Genomic DNA, 20,766 nt, shown 5'->3' with positions numbered 1-20,766 from the left:
AGCTTAATAACTTAGTAGTATTCAAATTCCTGATAATAGATTTCGGTTTTCTTGAAGTTAGCACTAATGACATTTTACCTACATAGTCAGCAATTATTAGCATTATATTCACCCAAGTGAGTGGATGAACAGAAATCTGGAGGTGAGAATTAGATGGCTAACACTCTAGGGCTGATAGTATAATATAATGGAAAGAACACAGTCTTTGGTATTAAGCAGACCTGAATTGTAATTCCATTTCCACTACCCATTAGTATAGATCTTTCTGAGCCTCATTTTCTTCTTAAAATTAGGGAAAACACAGTTGTCCTCCAGTATCCACAGGAGATTAGTTCCAGGACCCCAGTGTATACCCAAATCCAGGGATGCTCCAGTCCCTTAGTTGACCCTCCATATATGCGGTTCTGAATCTGCCACTTTTAACATCAACCCTCTAGAACTGTTCTGAAATGCCAAAATATTCATGTGAAATTTCTAGGGCTAGTAAAAGCCTGGAAATCATTGGAATTTCTTCCCTATATGTCAGTGGTTCTTAATTTTCATTTTCTTTTCAGTAAAAAAAAAGAAAGAAAAAAACCACAATAGAACTGAGTGATAGTTAGCATCCACAAGGAAATAACAGTCAAAAGTTTACAACTCAGCAGTTATACAAGAACAAAATGACCCACAAAATAAACCTGGCAGTAATTGTAAAAATATCTGAATAGGTCAAGATGAGTAGAAATTGGAAACCAAGTTTCTAATTCAAGATACTAAAACTATATTTATAAGAAAACTAGAGGCCTAGTGCACGAATCTGTGCACCTTGAAAGGAACTGTGGGCCTCGAGGCTGCAGTGGGCACAGGGGTTGGTCTCGGCCCATCCTCTGTGCCCCGCCCAGCCCCTCCCACCATGGCCCCCAGTCCCCTGTCTCCTGGCAGCCCTGCTCCCACTGCCACCACTCCCATGTGCTGATGGCGCTGGCCCCACTCACACCCGCTGACAGCGCAGAGCGATTGGGGGGCCTGGCACCTGCAGCAGGTGTGAGTGAGGCCGGCACCATCAGTGGGTGTGAGCAACAGCTGCTGCCCCGATCACCCCTCAGGAACAGGGGGAGGTGGAGAAGCCCCCAGGGACGATCGAGGCCAGCAGCCATTGCTCACACTCATTGATGGTGCTGAGCGACTGGGACCGGCACCGGGCGCCAGCAGCGGGTGTGAGCAGTGGCTCCAGTGCCAGCTGCAGGTACAAGTGGGGCTGTTTCCGGCAGTGGGTGCGAGAGATGGCTGCTGGCCCCGATTGCCACTCAGGCGCAGGGGGAGGTGGAGAAGCAATCAGGGTCAGCAGCTGCCGCTCATACCCACTAGAGGCCCAGCACACAAAATCATGTGCGGGTAGGATCCCTAGGCCTAGCCTGCAATCAGGGCCATCTTCTGCCCGCTCACCAGTCCCCAGTCCCGCCCTGCTGCTGCCCACCCCAGTTCCCCAGGGTTCCCCATTCATCATCCAGTGATCAAAGCCTGCGGGCTGGAGGGAGGGACCAAGAGGTCTGCCTTCTGCCTGCTTGCCAGTCCCCAGTCCTGCCTCACCGCCACCCACCCTGGTTCCCTGTTCACCATCTGGCGATCTATCAGAGCCTGCGGGCCAGGGTGGGGGGGCGGGGAGGGACCAAGAGGTCATCCATTCCGCTCGCTTGCCACTCACCACCGCCACTCACCCCAGGTCCCCATGGCTCCCTGTTCGTCATCTGGCCATGGGAGCCTAGGGCCGGGGGGAGAGACCAAAACTTCTGACTTCTGCCCTCTCACCAGTCCCCAGTCCTGCCCTGCTGCCACCCACCCTGGTTCCCTGTTGGCCATCCAGCAACCGGAGCCTGCAGGCTGCAGGGAGGGACTGAGAGGTGGTCAATGCACCTCATAGCAACTGGTCAATTGATCGTTCTGGTCATTATGCCGTTATGGTCGCTGGCCTTTTATCATATAGGATAGAATACAGTAGATTCTCAATAAAAACTAGTTGGTTGATCAATCTTTATGTGTCTTCAATGATATAAAGAGTTCTGTTTTAATAATGCAGGAATTCTTATGTTTCAAGGAGTAGGATAACATTGCTTTCTACTTAGAGAATAGATAGCCTTCAATGAACCAGAGAAAATTTAAAACAAAAAGGAATATTTAAACAATAAGAATAATTTATGAAGACATGAAACAAGCTTTAAAGGGAGATTCAAGACTCTCAGTGTCTGAAAACCCTCATTGGTGACATATCTTAATGTCTTGGGCTGCTTGAATCAGTTATGCATTAAGCCTTTTTTTTTCAAAAGCTCTAATATTCTTTGAAGTTGAACTTTCTCAGAGGTTTAAATTAAACAATAATGCAAAAATGATTAAAAAGTCTTTGATGCATTCATGGTAGCATTCTCATCCATGGAAAATCTGAGACACAAAAATTGGTATAAGGCTTTATGCATGGCATAAATCAGTGCAGATCCGAGAAATAAGTCAGAACTTTTTCTCTCATATTCATATTTTCCTTTAGAGACATGTAAGTCATATTAAGTACTTAAGTCTACAGGCATGTTTCAACATAATCACTCATTAAATTCCATTTCTCTCCTACAGATAAGATTATTATATACTTTTCTGGCTCTAGTGGTGCAGAATCATACATGTACCAGTACAGTTGATATTCTTTTCTTGGTAAGTGGTAGGCTAAGCTTCTTCCATGTTAAAATCCTTTATAATGAAGATGGAGAGAAAAGGCAAAAATTATCAAGTGTAGCCCAGCTTGTGAGGCTCAATGGTTGAGTATTGACCCATGAACCAAGAAATTGCCAGTTAGATTCCTGGTCAGGGCGCATGTCTGAATTGCAGACTCAATCTCCAGTAGAGGGTGTGCAGGAGGCAGCCGATCGATGTTTCTCTCGCATCCATGTTTCTATCTCTCTATCCTTCTCCCTTCCTCTCTCTCTCAAATCAATAAAAACATATTTTTTAGAAATATTATCAAGTTTTGCTCCCATCACACATATCACCCAATTTTGCTTTGGGTTAACAACCTTGAAGAAAACTTCCAAATCTCTTAGTTAAATAGTATTTTCCCCTGTACCTTCTGAGCTGAGTCAGTGGCGGGGGGGGGGGGGGGGGGAAGGAAATTAATAACTGCATTCCTAAATGGGGTATGTAGTGGAGACTGAGTTTCACTCACATTTACTGACTGTCACAATAATGTGCTTTTGCCAAAATCCTGATTTTAATCATCTCGACAGGTGGTAGTTCCCAGCCTTACAAGAGCTCACCTAATGTTGCATACTTCCTGACACCATTTCTTGGCTATTTGTCTCATTAGGTCTGATTAATTCTACCAGAGTACCACGTTTTGTGGGGGGTTTTTTCCCCTATTGATAATTATGGAAATATCTTGTACTGTCAAGAAATATTTTCTGGGAGAAACTAAGATGGCGGCATAGGGAAACACTGAAATTGCTGCCTCCTAAAACAACTTCAGAACACAATAAACAGACAAAACGGACATCATCCAGAACTTACAGGAAGGCTGGCGGAGTGGACATTCTACAACTAGAAGCAAAAAGAAAAGCATATTGAGGGTCAGGAGCTGCGGAAGTAAAGTGCAAAGGTACGGAGGCTCGTGCGCACGGAAAGGGGCTGGTACCTGAGGACGCAGCTGTCTTTTTGAATCGGGAGGGAGTCACAAGCTCCCGAATGCTCTGAACTCTGGTTCCGGGAAGTCTCTGGGGACCCAGGACTCATACAGGGAGAAACTGGACTGTCTGGCAGCGGGCAGAAGTCGGAATTCGAGGGCGGCTTTCCGTCAGAGGTGCTTGCAGCAATTGGATTGTTGGGACACTGAGACGCGTGCGGCCCCTTAGGGCAGGGCTGAGAATCCGCCATAGTTCCTTGCTCCGCCCTTTGATTCCCTGAGACCCTGCCCCACCCAGGCTGTGGCAGAGGCTTTTGCATATGAATGCCCTGGCCCTTTGCAACCTGAAAATTACCTAACAAACTGCAGCTGGGCCACAGACCCATAACTTCCAAGAGAAGGCCCAAGGTCCCACAGCAGCTTGCATTGCTTCACAGCTGGGCCTCATCAGGGCACCTCCAAACTCCAAAAAAGGAAGGGGAATCTGCAGTTCTCTTCATAGCTCCTGCTGGGTAACCTCCAAGAGCCAGTGTACCCAGTGGTCAGAGGGGGACCATCCAGATCACAACTCCTCAGATCCATAAGGGACACACCCAGGGGGCAGACTCAGTGAGCACCAAAGCCCCACTGAAGCAAGTCTTGCCTTAGAAGGGTGTCTTCAGCACAGAGGTTCTCCCACTGCAGACACAGCCGATTCTCACTGCCAATTGGCCTGGAGGTCAATTCCTCCCAGTGATCCTACAACAATCAAGGCTTAACTACAACAAGACTGTGCACAAAGTCCACAAGGGGGTGCACCAAGAGTGTCCACCTCAGGCAACTGGGGAGGCTGAGCCACTGGGCCCTACAGGACACCTAGCACACAAAACCACTCTACCAACACAGGGAAGCATAAAAAATGCGGAGACAAAGAAACAGGTCACAAATGACAGAAATGGAGGAAAGCAAACGACTGGATATAGAGTTCAAAACCACATTTATAAGGTTTTTCAAGAATTTTATGGAAACCACCGATAAATTTAGTGAGACCCTCAAGAAATCTAGTGAGACCCTCGAGGATATGAAAAAGGGCCAACTAGAAATTAAGCATACACTGACTGAAATAAAGAATAATATACAGAGATCCAACAGCAGACAAGAGGATCCCAAGAATCAAGTCAAAGATTTGAAATACAAAGAAACAAAAAAGACCCAACCGAAAAAGAAAAAAGAAAAAAGATTCCAAAAACATGAAGATAGTGTAAGGATTCTCTGGGACAACTTCAAGCGTACCAACATCAGAATTATAGGGATACCAGAAGAAGAGAGAGGGCAAGATATTGAAAACCTATTTGAAGAAATAATGACAGAAAACTTTCCCTACCTGGTGAAAGAAATAGACTTACAAGTCCAGGGAGTGCAGAGAACCCCAAACAAAAGGAACCCAAAGAGGACCACACCAAGACACATCATAATTAAAATGCCAAGAGCAAAAGACAAAGAGAGAATCTTAAAAGCAGCAAGAGAAAGAAAGTCAGTTACCTACAAGGGAGTACCCATACAACTATCAGCTGATTTCTCAACAGAAACCATGCAGGCCAGAAGAGAGTGGCAAGAAATATTCAAAGTGATGAATAGCAAGAACCTACAACCAAGATTACTTTATCCAGCAAAGCTATCATTTAGAATAGAAGGTCACATAAAGAGCTTCACAGATAAGAAAAAGCTAAAGGAGTTCATTACCACCAAGCCAGCATTATATGAAATGCTGAAAGGTATTCTTTAAGAAGAGGAAGAAGAAAAAGGAACTCTTACCATTTGCCACAGCATGGATGGAACTGGAGAGCGGATAAATACCACATGATCTCACTCATTTGTGGAATATAATGAACAACATAAACTGATGAAGAAGGACTTATCCAGAGACGGAGAGGCATTGATTGGACTGTCGGGCCTTGGAGGGAAGGTAGGGGAGGGTGGGGGTAAGGGGGAAAGATCAACCAAAGGACTTATATGCAAGCATATAGGCCTAACCAATGGACACAGATAACAGGGGGGTGAGGGCATGAGCGGGGGGGGGGGGGGGGGGGGTAGGGGGTAACGTGGGGATAAGGACACATGTAATACCTTAATCAATAAAAAATAAAAAAAAAATTAAAAAAAGAAACATTTTCTATAATGAAGACTATTATAGGCTGCCTCAAAGGCTAAAACACAACTTCCACAATTTTAAGTAATAAATTAAACTCAAAACTATAATTTCTTGGGCCTCGTATATTGCTTAAGGTGTAGTGCTCCACTTCACCAAAGACAGCCTTGTTTCACTACTCATCAGAGCAGGAAGGAGTGGTGGCCTGAGCACACTGAGTTGGGAAATATGGGCCTTCCCACCAAAACCAAACTATGGAGAGCCTCTTCCCTTGGTGAGTTACATTTTCACCCTCCATGCCAGAGAGTTCAGGCTGAGAAAGGCTTAGCTAAGGCCCAACCTTGGAGGACCATGCTGCTTTTAACTATGGAGAGGTCTCTGAAAGGGGGAAATGGCAAGGCCAAGGCCCCAAACAAATATTTCCAAAGATACTTTCATGATGAAATTTGTTACTGAATGGCGATTCGAGAAATGAACATTAGCTTTAAGCCAGCTCAAAAGTGGCTTATTTCATGAAGTTTTCCCCAATTCCTCTGGAAGAAATGCCTCTTCCAAATTCCCATATATTTTATTTCTTTTTTTGTCTTTCTCACTTTCTACTTGTACTGTAGCTATATAATTGTCTTACCTTCTACATTGACCATAGCTTCTGGAGAGCAAAGTCTTTATCTAATTTAACTTTGCGGCCCCAATATCTATGATGCAGAAGTTCAATATGGGAAAGTGTCCAAAGGAATGAGAAATGCCTCTTAGCTCAGGAGTGAGGAGAATGAGCTCCCACAGATCACTCTCAGAACACCAAGTCTGGTCCTTCCTTGCACTCTGTTTAATAATTGTCGGAGGTAGAGTAGGAAGATGGTTAAGAGCATAGTGTCTGGAGCACAGAGTAGGATTGTTGTGAGGATTGAATGAGTTAATATGAATAAAGCAATTGACAGTACCTGGCTCACAGTAAGCAGTCAATAAGTAGTAGCTAGTACGATTATTTTTATTCACTACTTCTCAGAGGCTATGATCGCCAAATTTCTAAAATCATGCACACCATAGTAAAAATATTTTGAGCACATACTTTCAATAAATGTATATTAGTTTACTTATAAATTATATAGACATACAACTATTTAAATATGTATTATATCTTATAAATCATATGTTGATGTCAGAAATGCCCAAACCTGTAAAGCAGTGATTCTCAACCTTCTGGCCCTTTAAATACAATTCCTCATGTTGTGACCCAACCATAAAATTATTTTCGTTGTTACTTCATAACTGTAATGTGGCTACTGTTATGAATCGTATGTAAATATCTGATATGCAGGATGGTCTTAGGCGACCCCTGTGAAAGGGTCATTCAACTGCCAAAAGGGTCGCAACCCACAGGTTGAGAACCGCTGCTGTAGAGAATTTTTATAAGAGTTTATTTGAGTCAAACTGACCACAGGCCAGGAAGCAAGATCTCAAATGCTCCAGAGAAGGACAGTTTTGCAGTTTTGTTTTGTTTTGTTTTTTACAAATTTAGAATTAAGGAGGGAGAATAAGGAAGATTACATAAAAGGTGGGAGAAAGCAAGGTATAGGATAGATAATGAGATTATGTGCTCCCTTGAGGTTGGCTATGCCTTTAAGGGGTCTGGAAAAGAGGATTTCTTCTGGCATTTCAAAACTGTGTTAACCTAGATGCACAAGAAAAATGGATAGTGCTTGCTTAAAAACCTTTTACTAAAGAAGTTATAAGCCTAGGGTATGACTACCCACCATGACCTGCCCAGCTCAGAATTTATGATCAGATTGCCCTGTGAGGTTACTTTTGCTCAGATTTATTTTGAGCCCATTTTTCAACCGTACATATCTCCACTAATATAAGACAAAGATGCTAATTGACCGTACCTTTGCTATGCCCATGCCACGCCCACCAGCCAATCAGAGTGACTATATGCAAATTAACCCAACCAAGATGGCGGCCGGCAGCCACGGAGCTGGAGCAAGCAGGAGGCTTGGTTGCCCCGGTGATGGAGGAAGCCAAGCTTCCCGCCTGCTCTGGCCGGCTGTGGCCTCTGCAAAAGACAACAAAGTTTCAGTTATAGAAGCTAAATAAATCCCACATACCTGCTTCCAGCCAGCCTCCACTGGGAGCTTGGGTGGCTGGGGGCTGTGGCCAGCCTGCAAACAACCATCAGCCCCTCACCCAGGATGGCCACACCCTCATGGGGTGAGGATCCTCGTTGGGGGGCTTGGCCAGCCTGAAAACAGCCATCAGCCCCTCACCCAGGCTGGCCAGGCACCCCAGTGGGGGCCCGTACCCTTAAGGGGCTGTGGGCAGCCTGCAAACAGCCATCAGCCCCTCACATAGGATGGCCACACCCTCATGGGGTGAGGCTCCCCACTGGGGGCCTTAGCCAGCCTGCAAACAGCCATCAGCCCCTCACCCAAACTGGCCAGGCACCCCAGCAGGACTCCCCACCCTGAAGGGGGTGTGGCCAGTCTGAAAATGGCCCTCAGCCCCTCACCCAGGCTGGCCAGGCATCCCAGCGGAGACCCCCCACCCTGAAGGGGTTGTGACCAGCCTTCAAACAGCCATCAGCCCCTCACCCAGGCTGGCCACACCTGCATGGGGTAAGGGTTCCCGCTGGGGAGCTTGGCCAGTCTGCAAACAGCCATCAGCCCCTCACCCAGGCTGGCCAGGCACCCCAGCAGGACCCCCCTTCCTGAAGGAGGTGTGGCCAGCCTGAAAATGGCCCTCAGCCCCTCACCCCGGCTGGCTAGGTACCCCAGCAAGGACCCCCACCCTGAAGGGGGTGTGGCCAGTCTGAAAACGGCCCTCAGCCCCTCACCCAAGCTGGCTTAAAAACCTTTTACTAAAGAAGTTATAAGCCTAGGGTATGACTACCCACCATGACCTGCCCAGCTCAGAATTTACAGGTACCCCAGCGGGACCCCCACCCTGATCTGGGACACCCTTCAGGGCAAACCAGCTGGCCCCCACCCATGCACCAGGCCTCTATCCTATATAATAAAAGGGTAATATGCAAATTGACCTAACAGCAGAGCTACTGGGAATCCCTGGTCACTATGACACACACTGACCACCAGGGGGCAGACGCTCAGTGCAAGAGCTGCCTTCTGGTGGTCAGTGTGCTCCCACAAGGGGAGCTCTGCTCAGCCACAAGCCAGGCTGACGGCTGTCAGTACAGCGGTGGTGGTGGGAGCCTCTCCCACCTCCTCAGCAGTGCTAAGGATGTCCGACTGCAGCTAGGCCTGCTCCCTGCTGGCAAGTGGACATCCCCTGAGGGCTCCCGGGCTGCCAGAGGGATGTCTGATTGCCAGCTTAGGCCCAGTCCCCTGGGGAGCGGGCTTAAGCCAGCAGGTGGTCATCCCCCGAGGGGTCCAAGACTGCGAGAGGGCACAGGCTGGGCTGAGGGACCCTCCCGAGTGCACAAATTTTTGTGCACCGGGCCTCTAGTAAAAACAAATAAAATGTATGAGATAAAAATAAATCTAAATAGAAGTTCTAATATTTTCTTGTCACACTGAAATAGATTTTCTTACTCATTTGCCAAAGTAAATGTTTTCTCTGGAGATATCTACTCAACAGTACACCTTTGGTTGTCAGTAAACTTTGACAATTTTCTGGCTGCACAGACCCTGAGTATTTGATGAAAACAAGTAGATTACTTTTAAAATATAAAATGTGACAAATGCATAAAAAGACATCAAATGAGGGGAAATTAAATAACAGAAAGGGTAAGCAGTGAGAGAGAATGTGTATTGGAAAGAAGACTAGGAAAAGAATGCAACAAAACCTACTTAAATTATATTTTATAATTAGGATTTATTGGGGGGGAAATCCACAACCATTTAAGGTTTTAGACTTTATCACCTAAATAAAAATGAACCAGGGTTAGACTTCCCGAAAGCCAATCAAATATTTTTCTTGTGGCCTGTGGCATAATCCACATTTTCCATTTTTCTAAGATAAGTGAAACAAAAAGGTGTCCAGTGGCCCAGTTACCTGGGACTCCTCCAAAAGCCTCCGTGGGACAAGAAGGGCATGGGAATTACCTAAGTTATATTAACCAGCCTGAAAGAGCTGGCAGGTGTCTATTTGCACAGCCTGCCACCCTATGTTTTCTCTTTCTCATTCTTTATCAAGAAAATGGCAACTCAGGACTTTTACTCTAAGGACAAAATCACAACATCCTTTCGTGACCTCTTCCATTTAAGAATCTCTAGGAAATAATGAGTTCATGAACCATGGGTGCTGCTGCCTTGATCTTTCATTTGGGGGCATGTAGAATAAGAGATGACATCAAGGGAGCCTCCTGGTCAAGGGAGGGCTGGGAAACAGAAGTTGTGTCTGTGACCTTGAGCAATTTATTTAACCTCGAGTGTCCTCATCTGAAGAGAATGAAAGCAACTGTCTACCCATCTCGCAGGCTTCTTGGAAGTTGAAAATGTATACTCCAAAAGCACTTGGCAGACATACGCCCTATACAAATGCTGGCTTTTGTCAGCAGTGGAACCAGAGAAAATCTAGAACAATCTCGTCTATAGTTTAACATGCTGAAGACTTTGGGATGAGGAAATACCATGCGCAGAATTTAAGTGGAATCTGATAAGAGAAGGTTATTAGAAGTCATAACATGGAGAAATCACAGCTCCTGTGAGACATGCCACAGGAACTCAGTTCATATCAGGTGAGGCACAAATAGCAAAGCATAAAAGATAAAAGACAGATTGGTCATTTAGGTTTAAGAAGCAAAAGAAGCATAAAGTCTTAATCTTATGTGAATAAAAGTAGGATTCTGATGTTTATTTTTCCTGCCTTTTTATTTTTGCCTTCAGACGATCTGACAGGTTTTATTGATGTCTTGGCAAGTTTTGTCTAACATAAGATAAAATAATGTCCCAGGGGCAGCTTCAAGGTTGGGAGAGGACTCCCAAGGATTATCTCCCTTTAAACACATTCTCTTTGGAGTTCTTTTCATGAAAATAACAGATGTGCACATTCTTTCAGTGAGTCCATCAGTGCTTCAGTTGTCTGAGAATGGTTCTCCCCAGTGGGAGTGGGCAAGAAGCCAGGACTGGTATGGGGTTTTCTTACAAGTCAGCTATTTATCAGCCAAGAAAACATGGTACCCATGACTTCAGTATTCCTCAGAACCTTACAGACTGTGGGAAAATGACAAGCCATCAAATCCCACATCCTTTGAAGTTTAGCAAATTTCTAATCCTATTGAATTGTCTCTACAATTGGAAACACACTACTCTGAGAAGCAACAGAGGATAGCAAGCTTAATTCTTTTGCTCACAGCCTTTGAAGGCAAAATAATGTGTAGGTATCTTGGTAGGAGTTTGTCTGTGATTCTCAGTTGATTCTAGGTACTTGGATCTCTTAAGTGTATGTTGTTCTATTATAAATTCTAGGAGACCATTCTTGGCATGGATAGCACAGATTTCTGTAACAAAGCTCTTACTTGTTTCAGGTTTTGTGGGAGTTGCTTTTTCCTTAAGATACCAGATACCCATTTCTTAATTCTACCAAAGGGATTCCTTATTTCCCTCAACCAAGACCCTGTAAAATTATTCTGAACCTGCGACCTTCTGGGATCTTCATCACAGACAGTTTAGTCAATTAATTCCTAATAGTAACCTGGAGTATTGGAAAAGGTAAAGAATTTTTCTGAGCAGTATGGCCAAGAGATAAAGTATCCAGACCTCCAGATGTCCCATCTCTCCATACAGGAGATTTCAGAGCATCCACCACCCCAAAGGCCAAGGATTAAGGCCATTTTGTAAAGGGGTCCTACGTGTGTTGCTTTAACTATCCCTGGAGAAGAGGTGGGGCTATTGAAATCTTATGCTTTGACAGTTCTTGAATGATTTAATCTTAGAAACCAAATAGAAATTCATGTTGGCTTTTTAAAAAGTGTTGCTATGTGGAGTCAACACATCATCCTTGGCATTGTAAGTAAGTATGTGTCAAAGGCCTCTAAAATCAATTGTGGTTAAGCACTAGGGGGTGAAGTCTATCAACTTATGAAATTAATTGATGAGAATCTTGCATAAACATTTTATAACTAGTCAGAAAAAAATAGTGATTTAAAATAAGAGTTTAAAATCAGAAAACTGAGTCCCTGGAAAGTAATCCAGTTTTTGCTGTTTGGGCAAGAATGAATTCAACATGAATGTTAGGTCAAGACATAAATCCAACTCTTCTTACACTCTAGAGAGAAATGTCCAGAACAGACTGGCCAAAGGCCATTCTTGGGGAGGAGGACTCAGGACTGTTGCTGAGTGAGGTGGGTACTCCTAGACCTTCTGACCTGAGTGTCCATGTAAATTCTCCACACTAATTATAAGGGTCTCATTTTTATAGTGCAGGTAGTCCAGGATACAGGACTAAGGTCCCTGAACTCTCAGCCCCCATTTGGACTCAGCGTGGAGCAGACCCACATCTATAGAACTGCTTGACTTACTGAGCAGTACTGGGTCAGGCTGAAAGCCAAATAAATAGCAATAGATCTTGCTCTGCTGTTCTCCCAACTATGAAGTGACTTGTGATTTGCCCCCCACGGCCACCCTCCCTTATTCCTTAATCCATCTTCTCTACTTCCCTTTCTATTTGTAAATCAAGATAAATCTGTTATTAAGGGTCAAATAAATAGCAAAAATAAAAGTTTGCAACCCAAGAATGAATAAAAAGTTAAAACACAGGGAAGATCAAAGGAGAAAAGGAACTTGTTATCTCATGTCCAAGCACTTAAGGCAAGATTGAGGATCTCAAAAGAGGGGGCTCTGAAAGAACAATGAGGAAGCAGAGGTTCTAGCATCTCTGCTGCTGCTTATACCACATAAACAAAGTTTTTAGATACCTTTGTGATAATCAGAGAACATGACATTAACCCAGGCTACAACTAGGCTCTTAAAATTCCTCAGTGATGCCATTTGCAAGATATCAGTAAACCAGTTTGTGAAGAATACAAACTAGACAGAAAACACAGAAGAGTAGATGAGGCTGAAACTCCACCACATACCTCTTATTTCTCACGTAATTATAAATATACCCACTGCATTCTGGTTGCGGGGCTTTAAAAAACAGATATCCTTATCTGTTAGAGATACTTTTTCATAATAAAAGATAAGAGGAGGCCATGTTTGAGTTTGAAGAACAATGACATTCTTGAAATTACCTGTAAATAGAGTAAAAACAGTAACAAATTCCAACAGAGCTCCCTTAGCTTGCCTGCAGCCACCACACGCCTTTGGAGAGAGTGGGAGAGGGAATGCTTAAAAGACTTATACAAGTAGAGGGGTACAGAGAGCTTAGAGGAAGCACAGAGAAAATCACAAGAAGAGAAAGTGCCACAATAAATGCCAAAATGCTGAATAGGACTTGGTAGTTCATAGCCCTGGCTACGTGACTTGGCTGTGGAAAGGGCTTGAAAATGAGGGCTCCACAAACTCCCAGGCAGGCAAGCCAGATGTAAGTAGATCATCCTTAACCATGTCTTCACCCCTGTCCGCATCTAAATTATCAAGTCTCATGGATTTTGCCACCTAAAAGTTTTCCATTGCATTCCCTTCTCTCCAACCTCACTGTTACTGCCCTTGTTCAAGCCGCCATCCTCTCTCCTGTGGACGATAACAAAAACCTCTCAATTTATATTACCTTTATTTTTTAATATATTTTATTGATTTTTTACAGAGAGGAAGGGAGAGGGATAGAAAGTTAGAAACATCGATGAGAAAGAAACATCAATCAGCTGCCTCCTGCACACCCACTACTGGGGATGTGCCCGCAACCAAGGTACATGCCCTTGACCGGAATCGAACCTGGGACCCTTAAGTCCACAGGCTGATGCTCTATCCACTGAGCCAAACCGGTTAGGGCAACTTATATTACCTTTAATCTAAATAGCTGTCCTCTCTCCCCTCTGCCCTTATATCTAACTTTCATCTTATTTTTTTACATCTTTATTGTTGAAAGTATTACATGTGTCTCCTTCTGCCCCCTCCATGGACCCTTTCTAGCCTTCCCCTGACTTTTATCAAACTTGTCTGTGTCCATGGGCTATAATATCTACACACAAGTTCTTTGGTTGATCTCTTCCTACCCACCCACCCCCACCTTCCCTCCGAGATTCCACAGTCTCTTCCATGCTTCTATGTCTTTGGATCTATTTTGTTCATCAGTTTATTTTATTCATTAGATTCCACATATGAGTGAGATCATGTGATACTTGTCTTTCTCTGACTGGCTTATTTCGCTTAGCATGATACTCTCCAGGTCCCTCCATGCTATCTCAAAGGGTAAGAGATCCTTCTCTTTTACTACTGCATAGTATTCCATTGTGTAAACGTACCACAGCGTTTTTATCCACTCATCTACTGATGGGCACTTGGGCTGTTTCCAGATCTTAGTTATTGTAAATTGTGCTGCTGTCAACAGAAGGGTGCATACATTCTTTCTGATTGGTGTTTTGGATCTCTTAGAATATATTTCTAGAAGTGAGATCACTGGGTCAAATGGGAGTTTCATTTTTAATTTTTTGAGGAAACTCCATATTGTTTTTCATAATGGCTATACCAGTCTGCATTCCTATCAGCAATGTACTAGGGTTTCCTTCTCTCCACATCCTCGCCAGCACTTGTCATTTGTTGATTTGTTGATGGTAGCCATTCTGACAGGTCTGAGGTGATACCTCATTGTCATTTTAATTTGCATCTCTCTGATGATCAGTGACTTTGAGCATTTTTTCATATGTCTCTTGGCCATCTGTATGTCTGCTTTGGAGAAGTGTCTATTGCCCATTTTTTCATTGGGTTGTTTGTCTTCCTTTTGTTAAGTTGTATGAGTTCCTTATATATTTAGATATTAACCCTTTATCAGATGTATCATTGCCAAATATGTTCTCCCATACAGTGGACTCCCTTTTCATTTTGTTAATGGTTTCTTTTGCTGTGCAGAAGCTTTTTATTTTGATGCAGTTCCATTTGTTTATTTTCTCCTTAGTTTTCTTTGCCTTAGGAGATGTATCTGTAAACATTTGTAACACGAAATGTCTGAAATTTTGCTGCCTATGATTTCTTCTAGGATTTTTATGGTTTCACGACTTACATTTAAGTCTTTTATCCATTTTGAGTTCAATCTTGTATATGGTTTAAGTTGGTGGGCTAGTTTCAATTTTTTTTGCATGTATCTATCCAAATTTCCCAACACCATTTATTGAAGAGACTGTCTTGACTCCATTGTATGTTCTTCCCTCCTTTGTCAAATATTAATTGACCATAATGGCTTGGGTCAATTTCTGGGGCTTCCATTCTGTTCCATTGATCTATATGCTTGTTCTTGTGCCAGTACCAGGCTGTCGGGGTTTTTTGTTTTTGTTTTTTCTATTTTTTAAAAAATCCTCACCCAAGGATATTTTTTTCCCATTGATTTTTAGAGAGAGTGGAAGAGAGAGGAAAAGACAGAGAAACATTGATGTTAGAGAAACACATGATTGGTTGCCTCCTGCATGAGCCCTGACCAGGTATGTGCCCTTGACTGGAATTGAACCTGTGACCCTTCAGTCTGCAGACTTACACTCTATCCACTGAGCCAAACCGGCTAAGGTGTACCAGACTGTTTTGATTACAGTAGCTTTGTAGTATAACTTGATATCTGATATTGTGATCACTCCAACTTTGTTTTTTTCTTGAGCATGCTGCAGTTATTTCGGGTCACTTTTGGTTCCATACACATTTTGGAGTGTTTGTTTTAGATCTGTGAAATATGCCATTGGTATTTTTAATAGAGATTACATTGAATCTGTAGATTGCTTTGGGTATTATGGCTATTTTAACGATTTTAATTCTACCAATTCATGAACACCCCAAAATGTGTGTCTTCATGAGCACCAAATAATTTTAATTTAACATGATCATTGAATGTCTCATGTTCTCAGGAAAAAAAACAAAAACCTCAAGTTGAAGAAAGTAATGAAAACCAGATCCTAAAAAGTCAATACTGAGACTACACACGCTCAATCTGCATGTGTTGTGGTTTTCAGTAACACTATAATGAGGTAGTTCATGACTCTTGAAAAACCTAACCAGTGTAAAAATGCTTAATTACTTGTTTTTCTCATTAAATCATTATGTACCAGGTAAAATAAAAGTTTTCAATGTCTTATGATAAAAAGAGACTCTCCTATAGTTACCTTTTATAAATAACAAGAAAAAAATTTCTGACAAATTGTAGATAATTCAAACATCTCGGTTTAATCACCTTTTGTTACTCCCTTCCTCTCTCTCTTGTAAATCTAGATAAAGGAATTGTGGAATTGACTTTATGCATCACTTTCTCCTCCCCACCTCCTTTGTCTTGTTTATTTAGAAACTTAATAATTGGGCTGGAGGAGGCACAGAGGAGAAAGATTGCCACATGCCTGGAAGTGTGAACCTTGGAAGGGGTGAAACTGGATAAAAGCCACCACACACACACACACACACACACACACACACACACACACCAAAGGCAGGAAAAGGGGGTAATAAGAGAAACAATTTTTTTGTAAACTTTAATAGAACAGCTGATCTTGTGCAACTAATAATTAAATAATTCTATATTTCTATGCCCCTGTATTCACCCATTTTTTTCTTGTAAATCACTGAAAATAAATATATACCTACTTTAAAAGATTTTATTTTTATTTATTTATTTACTAGAGGCCCGGTGCATGAAATTCGTGCACTCTGGGGTGGGGGGTACCCCAGCCTGGCCTGTGCCCTCTCACAGTGTGGGAGCCCCGCGATCAATCACCCCAAAGAGATAGGCCTCGCCCACCCATCCAGGGCTCCTGGATGGATTGCCCCGAAGAGGTAGGCCGGAGCCGGGATCCGGCCTCCATGCCACGCGGAGCTGCGGGACTCCCAGGCCTTGCTACGCACGCAGTCCTGCCCACCCGCATGCACCCACTGAGCACGCAGCCTCCTGGTGATGGATTGTGACAGCATGAGGGCATCACATCGTGATGGTGTGAGGGCATGATGGCTATTTGCATATTAGCTCTTTATTATATAGGATTTATTTATTTAATTTATTTTGTTAATCCTTGCCTGAAGATAATTTTTCCATTGATTTTTAGAGAGAGTGAAAGGGAGGGAGGGAGGGGGGAGAGAGAAGGGGAGAGAGAGAGAGAGAGAGAGAAAGAGAGAGAGAGAGAGAGAGACAAACATCCATGTGAGAGAGACACATCAATTGGTTACCTCCCACACGCACCCTGATGGGGGCCAGGGAATGAAACTGAAATATGCCCTTCACCAGGAATCAAATCTGCAGCCCTTCAGGTATATGGGCCACTGAGCCACACCAGCCAGGGCAAAAGATTACATTTTTTAAAGCTATGCTAAACTCAGCTCTGTGACCATATAGTTAGCATATGGGTAAATGCTTTAATCTAAAATATCTCAGAGTACCTAAAAATAGAGTAATTTTCAAGCTCTAAAGAGTGAAAATAAAAATGACTAGAACCCACTGACCAAAAGAGAAATGGCAAAAAATGCTGGCTTCCTGGTACTCAGCCTCACCGTTTGATCAGTACTCTCACCCAAAGGAGCATTTTAAAAATTAATAAGTGATGCATATTAAGAGGCTGTTTCAACACTTCTGAATGATTTTAATACTTCTGAATGATTCATAGTTGTTGGTCAAATGTAATTACCATTTAAGAAATATAATTCAATATTAAATATATTAATATTTAACTTTTATTTTAATAGCCTTTGCTCTATCACCTTGTCAAAGACCCTTTGAAAGTCTGACTAAATCATATTCATGGATAAAGTTTTGTGTAAATGCATGTTTAATCCTTAAATGAGCTGCAATAGTTACTAGTAAATCATGGTTTATTCTTAGAGGAACCTTTTGGCTTTTTCTCCTAGTAGGTTACATGCGTCTAAATGTTCTGTAACCCTTTTTGTTACTATAGAGTTACAATCTTGTCCTAAATGGAACTTGTTGACCTCTCTGTGATTTTTGTTTTTAAGGATAGTGTTTGTTCTTTTTAATTCTTTATACAATTGAATATAGTAGTAAGCACATTTCTTAGGAACATCTTAGAATCTTGATACCCAGGATCTGGAATTGGAAGAAATTGACATTGCTTGACACTAATGCCCCTAAAGATTTCTTAAATTTTTCCCTTAAGTACCATTACATTGTTCAGACAAAATGAAATATAGTCAAAAATAATTTGAAAACAATTTTTCTTCACTAAGTCATATTGTCAGTCAACCATTTAAAGCAGCAGTCCTCCATTTCTATTCTCCGTTTTTGTAAAACTAGAATTATATGCTCACGTCTATAGCACTGTTTGATCTGGCACCCTCTATAGCGCACCAGTTTATATAATACTTTAACACTCTCCTATTAGTCATGTTAGAACTTCTTGTAAAGAAGCTTACAGACTCATGGAAGACATCTTCAAGTTTGCCATTCTCTGTGGACTTGTCAGCTATCACTTGTGTTATCTTTCACTTGTGGGATAAATCCTTTTACTTCAATAAGTTTCTTTAAATTTTTTTCCTCTAGTTTAGCTCCGGGTTTTTATACGTCTCAGGGATTTTGAACTCTCAAGAAACTTTATATGGAGCTTCCAGTGTTTAACATTTACCCATTCCTAGTTTATTGGTTCCCTTTTAAAATGTTACCTTCCACAATTTACTAATAGGCAACCAGATTTTATCCTAGTTCAATACATGTATGACATGTGATTCTGGTTTTTCTACTATAACAGTACATTGATATGCTTAATGTTGTTGTACCTTGCTCATAGTAGCTACTTTGTGACTTCCTAGGTATGCCTCAAGACTAGGTCTAGGAAATTTACCTTTCTCATGAGTTTTTAAAGTACTAATTGAACACATAATTGTTTATAATATCCAGTTACTTACCTCATGCTTCCATTCTGGGTAAAATATGCTACCCGCTGTGTTTGAGAAACTTAAGTTCCTAATTGTTAAGTGCCTGGTATAACTTTTCAAACTCTCCCAATTTTCATGGTTAGACTATATAACATTTCTATATGCAGGACACCTTTATAGGTTTACACTTTTACCATATTGCATTTCATCATTCTCCAAGTAAAATGTCACCCTATACCTATTGATCCTAGGAATTGGTTTTGTCTCAACCAAGATCACATACATGTAGTTATATTTCCAAACCATTTTTCCCACTGTGACCTACAAAGTTCATTTAATTTGTGCTTAATTTTCCATCTTAATTCTTTATCAAAATGACTTAATTATCTTACCTGAATTCCATAATTGGTGAATTCATAACACTCAGATAGAGAAAGTTCCTTTAATTTTTTATGTCTGGAAAGTGCCGACAAACCCTAAAAATGTTTAATGTAAAGATTATTTTGTGGTTATAGTTTAGATAGAAGATATATTTCCCTTAAGAGAGCCATTCATACAAAAAGATTTAGCTTCTGTCTTATATTTCTTTACACTTAGAAAATCATAAAATAACTTTGGTTAGGCAACAATGTTAAATAAAAATTTCAGGTTGTCTCTGTCTAATGTTTTTTGCAAAAAGTGTCACAGTACCCCAGGACCAGAAAACTCCTTATCTTGTTACCTGTTTCCAAGTAAATGTTATCTAAATCAATACAAACAACTCTTAAAGACCCCTAAACTTACACCTTTATTTTGAAGATATTTAATGTGGCTAATGAATCTGTTTTTCAATAAATTCTTATTGTCTCACCTAAAAACCTTTAGCTGATTTTATTATGTTTAATTGCTTGAAAAGAGGGAACAGATCTTTATATAAAGGCCTGAGGACAGATAAAATCATTCATCAATAGTCCACTTCTTTTTCAGTTCAAAAGCTTTCTTTCTTCTTATTTAAAAAAAAACAGATTGCCCTTTTCAGCTTAAATTTAATTATAGTTTATATATAATATTAGTTTCTTGCCTAAATATAGTGATTCAACATTCATATACCTTACAATGTGATCACTACACTAAGTCATTATCATCTATTACTGTGCAAACTTACCACAATGTTATTGACTATATATATTCCCCTTTACCTTTTTTACCCATCCCTACGCCCACACCACTTTGGCAGCCATCAGTTTTAATCAGTTTCTACGATTCTGTTTTTGTTTTGTTTGTTCATTTTATGTTTGTTTAAAATTCCATGTTTAAGTGAAGCCATATGGTATTTGTCTTTCTCTGTCTGACTTATTTCACTTAGCATAATACCTACTTGGTCCATTATGTTCTTGCAAATGGCAAGATTTTATTTTTTTATTGCTGTGTAAATTCCATTGTGTGTATGCGTGTGTGTATAAACACTTAGGTTGTTTCCAATTCTTGGCTACGGTGCAATGAACATAGGAGTGTGTATATGTTCTCAAATTAGTTTCCATTTTCTTCAGATAAATACCCAGAAGTGGAATTGCTGGGTCATATGGGAGTTTTATTTTTAGTTTTTTGAGGCAGCGCCATACTCTTTTCCATAGTGTGTGCACCAATTTGCATTCCATTAACAGTGCATGAAGGTTCCCTTTTCTCCACATCCTCAACAATATGTTATTTACTGACTTTCAGATGATAGCCATTCTGACTGGTGTGATGTGATATTTCATTGTGGTTTTTATTTGCATTTCTCTGAAGACAGCCCTTAAATTTTTTACGAGTGGTTTTGCGGTCCCACTTCTCAGTACTTCCCCCATAAACTGGCATAACTCTCAGATAATGAACTGATTAATGTGCCTTATCGATGCCATCCTCCGGGTTGCAATTGGGATCACATTACTTTTATAATTCCATAAGCTATGTTCCCTTGACCAGGTGGACAAGGAGAGTTCTTTCTCATTCTATCGTCCCAGAACTGGCTGGCAGGGAAAATAACAAAAATGGTATATGAATTTCTCCTTTTAAATTTTTATTTGCAGGATTGATTTACATTTTACTGATCTTAAACACAACATTGGGACCAT

General features: G+C 41.6%; 2 protein-coding genes across 5 annotated transcripts in view; one reads left to right on the top strand and one right to left on the bottom strand.

Annotated features, from left to right (window-relative positions):
• FAM185A (family with sequence similarity 185 member A) overlaps positions 1-16,267 on the top strand; it is an 84,029-nt gene extending 67,762 nt beyond the window's left edge. The window contains exon 8 of one of the 2 annotated variants that reach the window (XM_036327625.1): positions 16,146-16,267. In XM_036327625.1, coding sequence (XP_036183518.1) covers positions 16,146-16,235 — 90 coding nt within the window. In that variant the 3' untranslated portion in view covers positions 16,236-16,267. The remainder of the gene's footprint in view (positions 1-16,145) is intronic. The other variant, XM_036327623.1, reaches the window with a different exon arrangement.
• FBXL13 (F-box and leucine rich repeat protein 13) overlaps positions 1-20,766 on the bottom strand; it is a 133,619-nt gene that overhangs the window by 9,957 nt on the left and 102,896 nt on the right. For 2 of the 3 annotated variants that reach the window (XM_036327617.1, XM_036327619.1), the window contains exon 15: positions 19,066-19,149. The exons of the other annotated variant lie outside the window; for it this stretch is intronic. In XM_036327617.1, the coding sequence (XP_036183510.1) occupies positions 19,066-19,149 (84 nt within the window). The remainder of the gene's footprint in view (positions 1-19,065; positions 19,150-20,766) is intronic. 3 annotated transcript variants of the gene reach the window in all.

Source organism: Myotis myotis, unplaced genomic scaffold, assembly GCF_014108235.1.
Source record: "Myotis myotis isolate mMyoMyo1 unplaced genomic scaffold, mMyoMyo1.p scaffold_m19_p_11, whole genome shotgun sequence".
Lineage (NCBI taxonomy): Eukaryota > Metazoa > Chordata > Mammalia > Chiroptera > Vespertilionidae > Myotis > Myotis myotis.
This window is presented reverse-complemented; position numbering and strand designations above follow the sequence as displayed.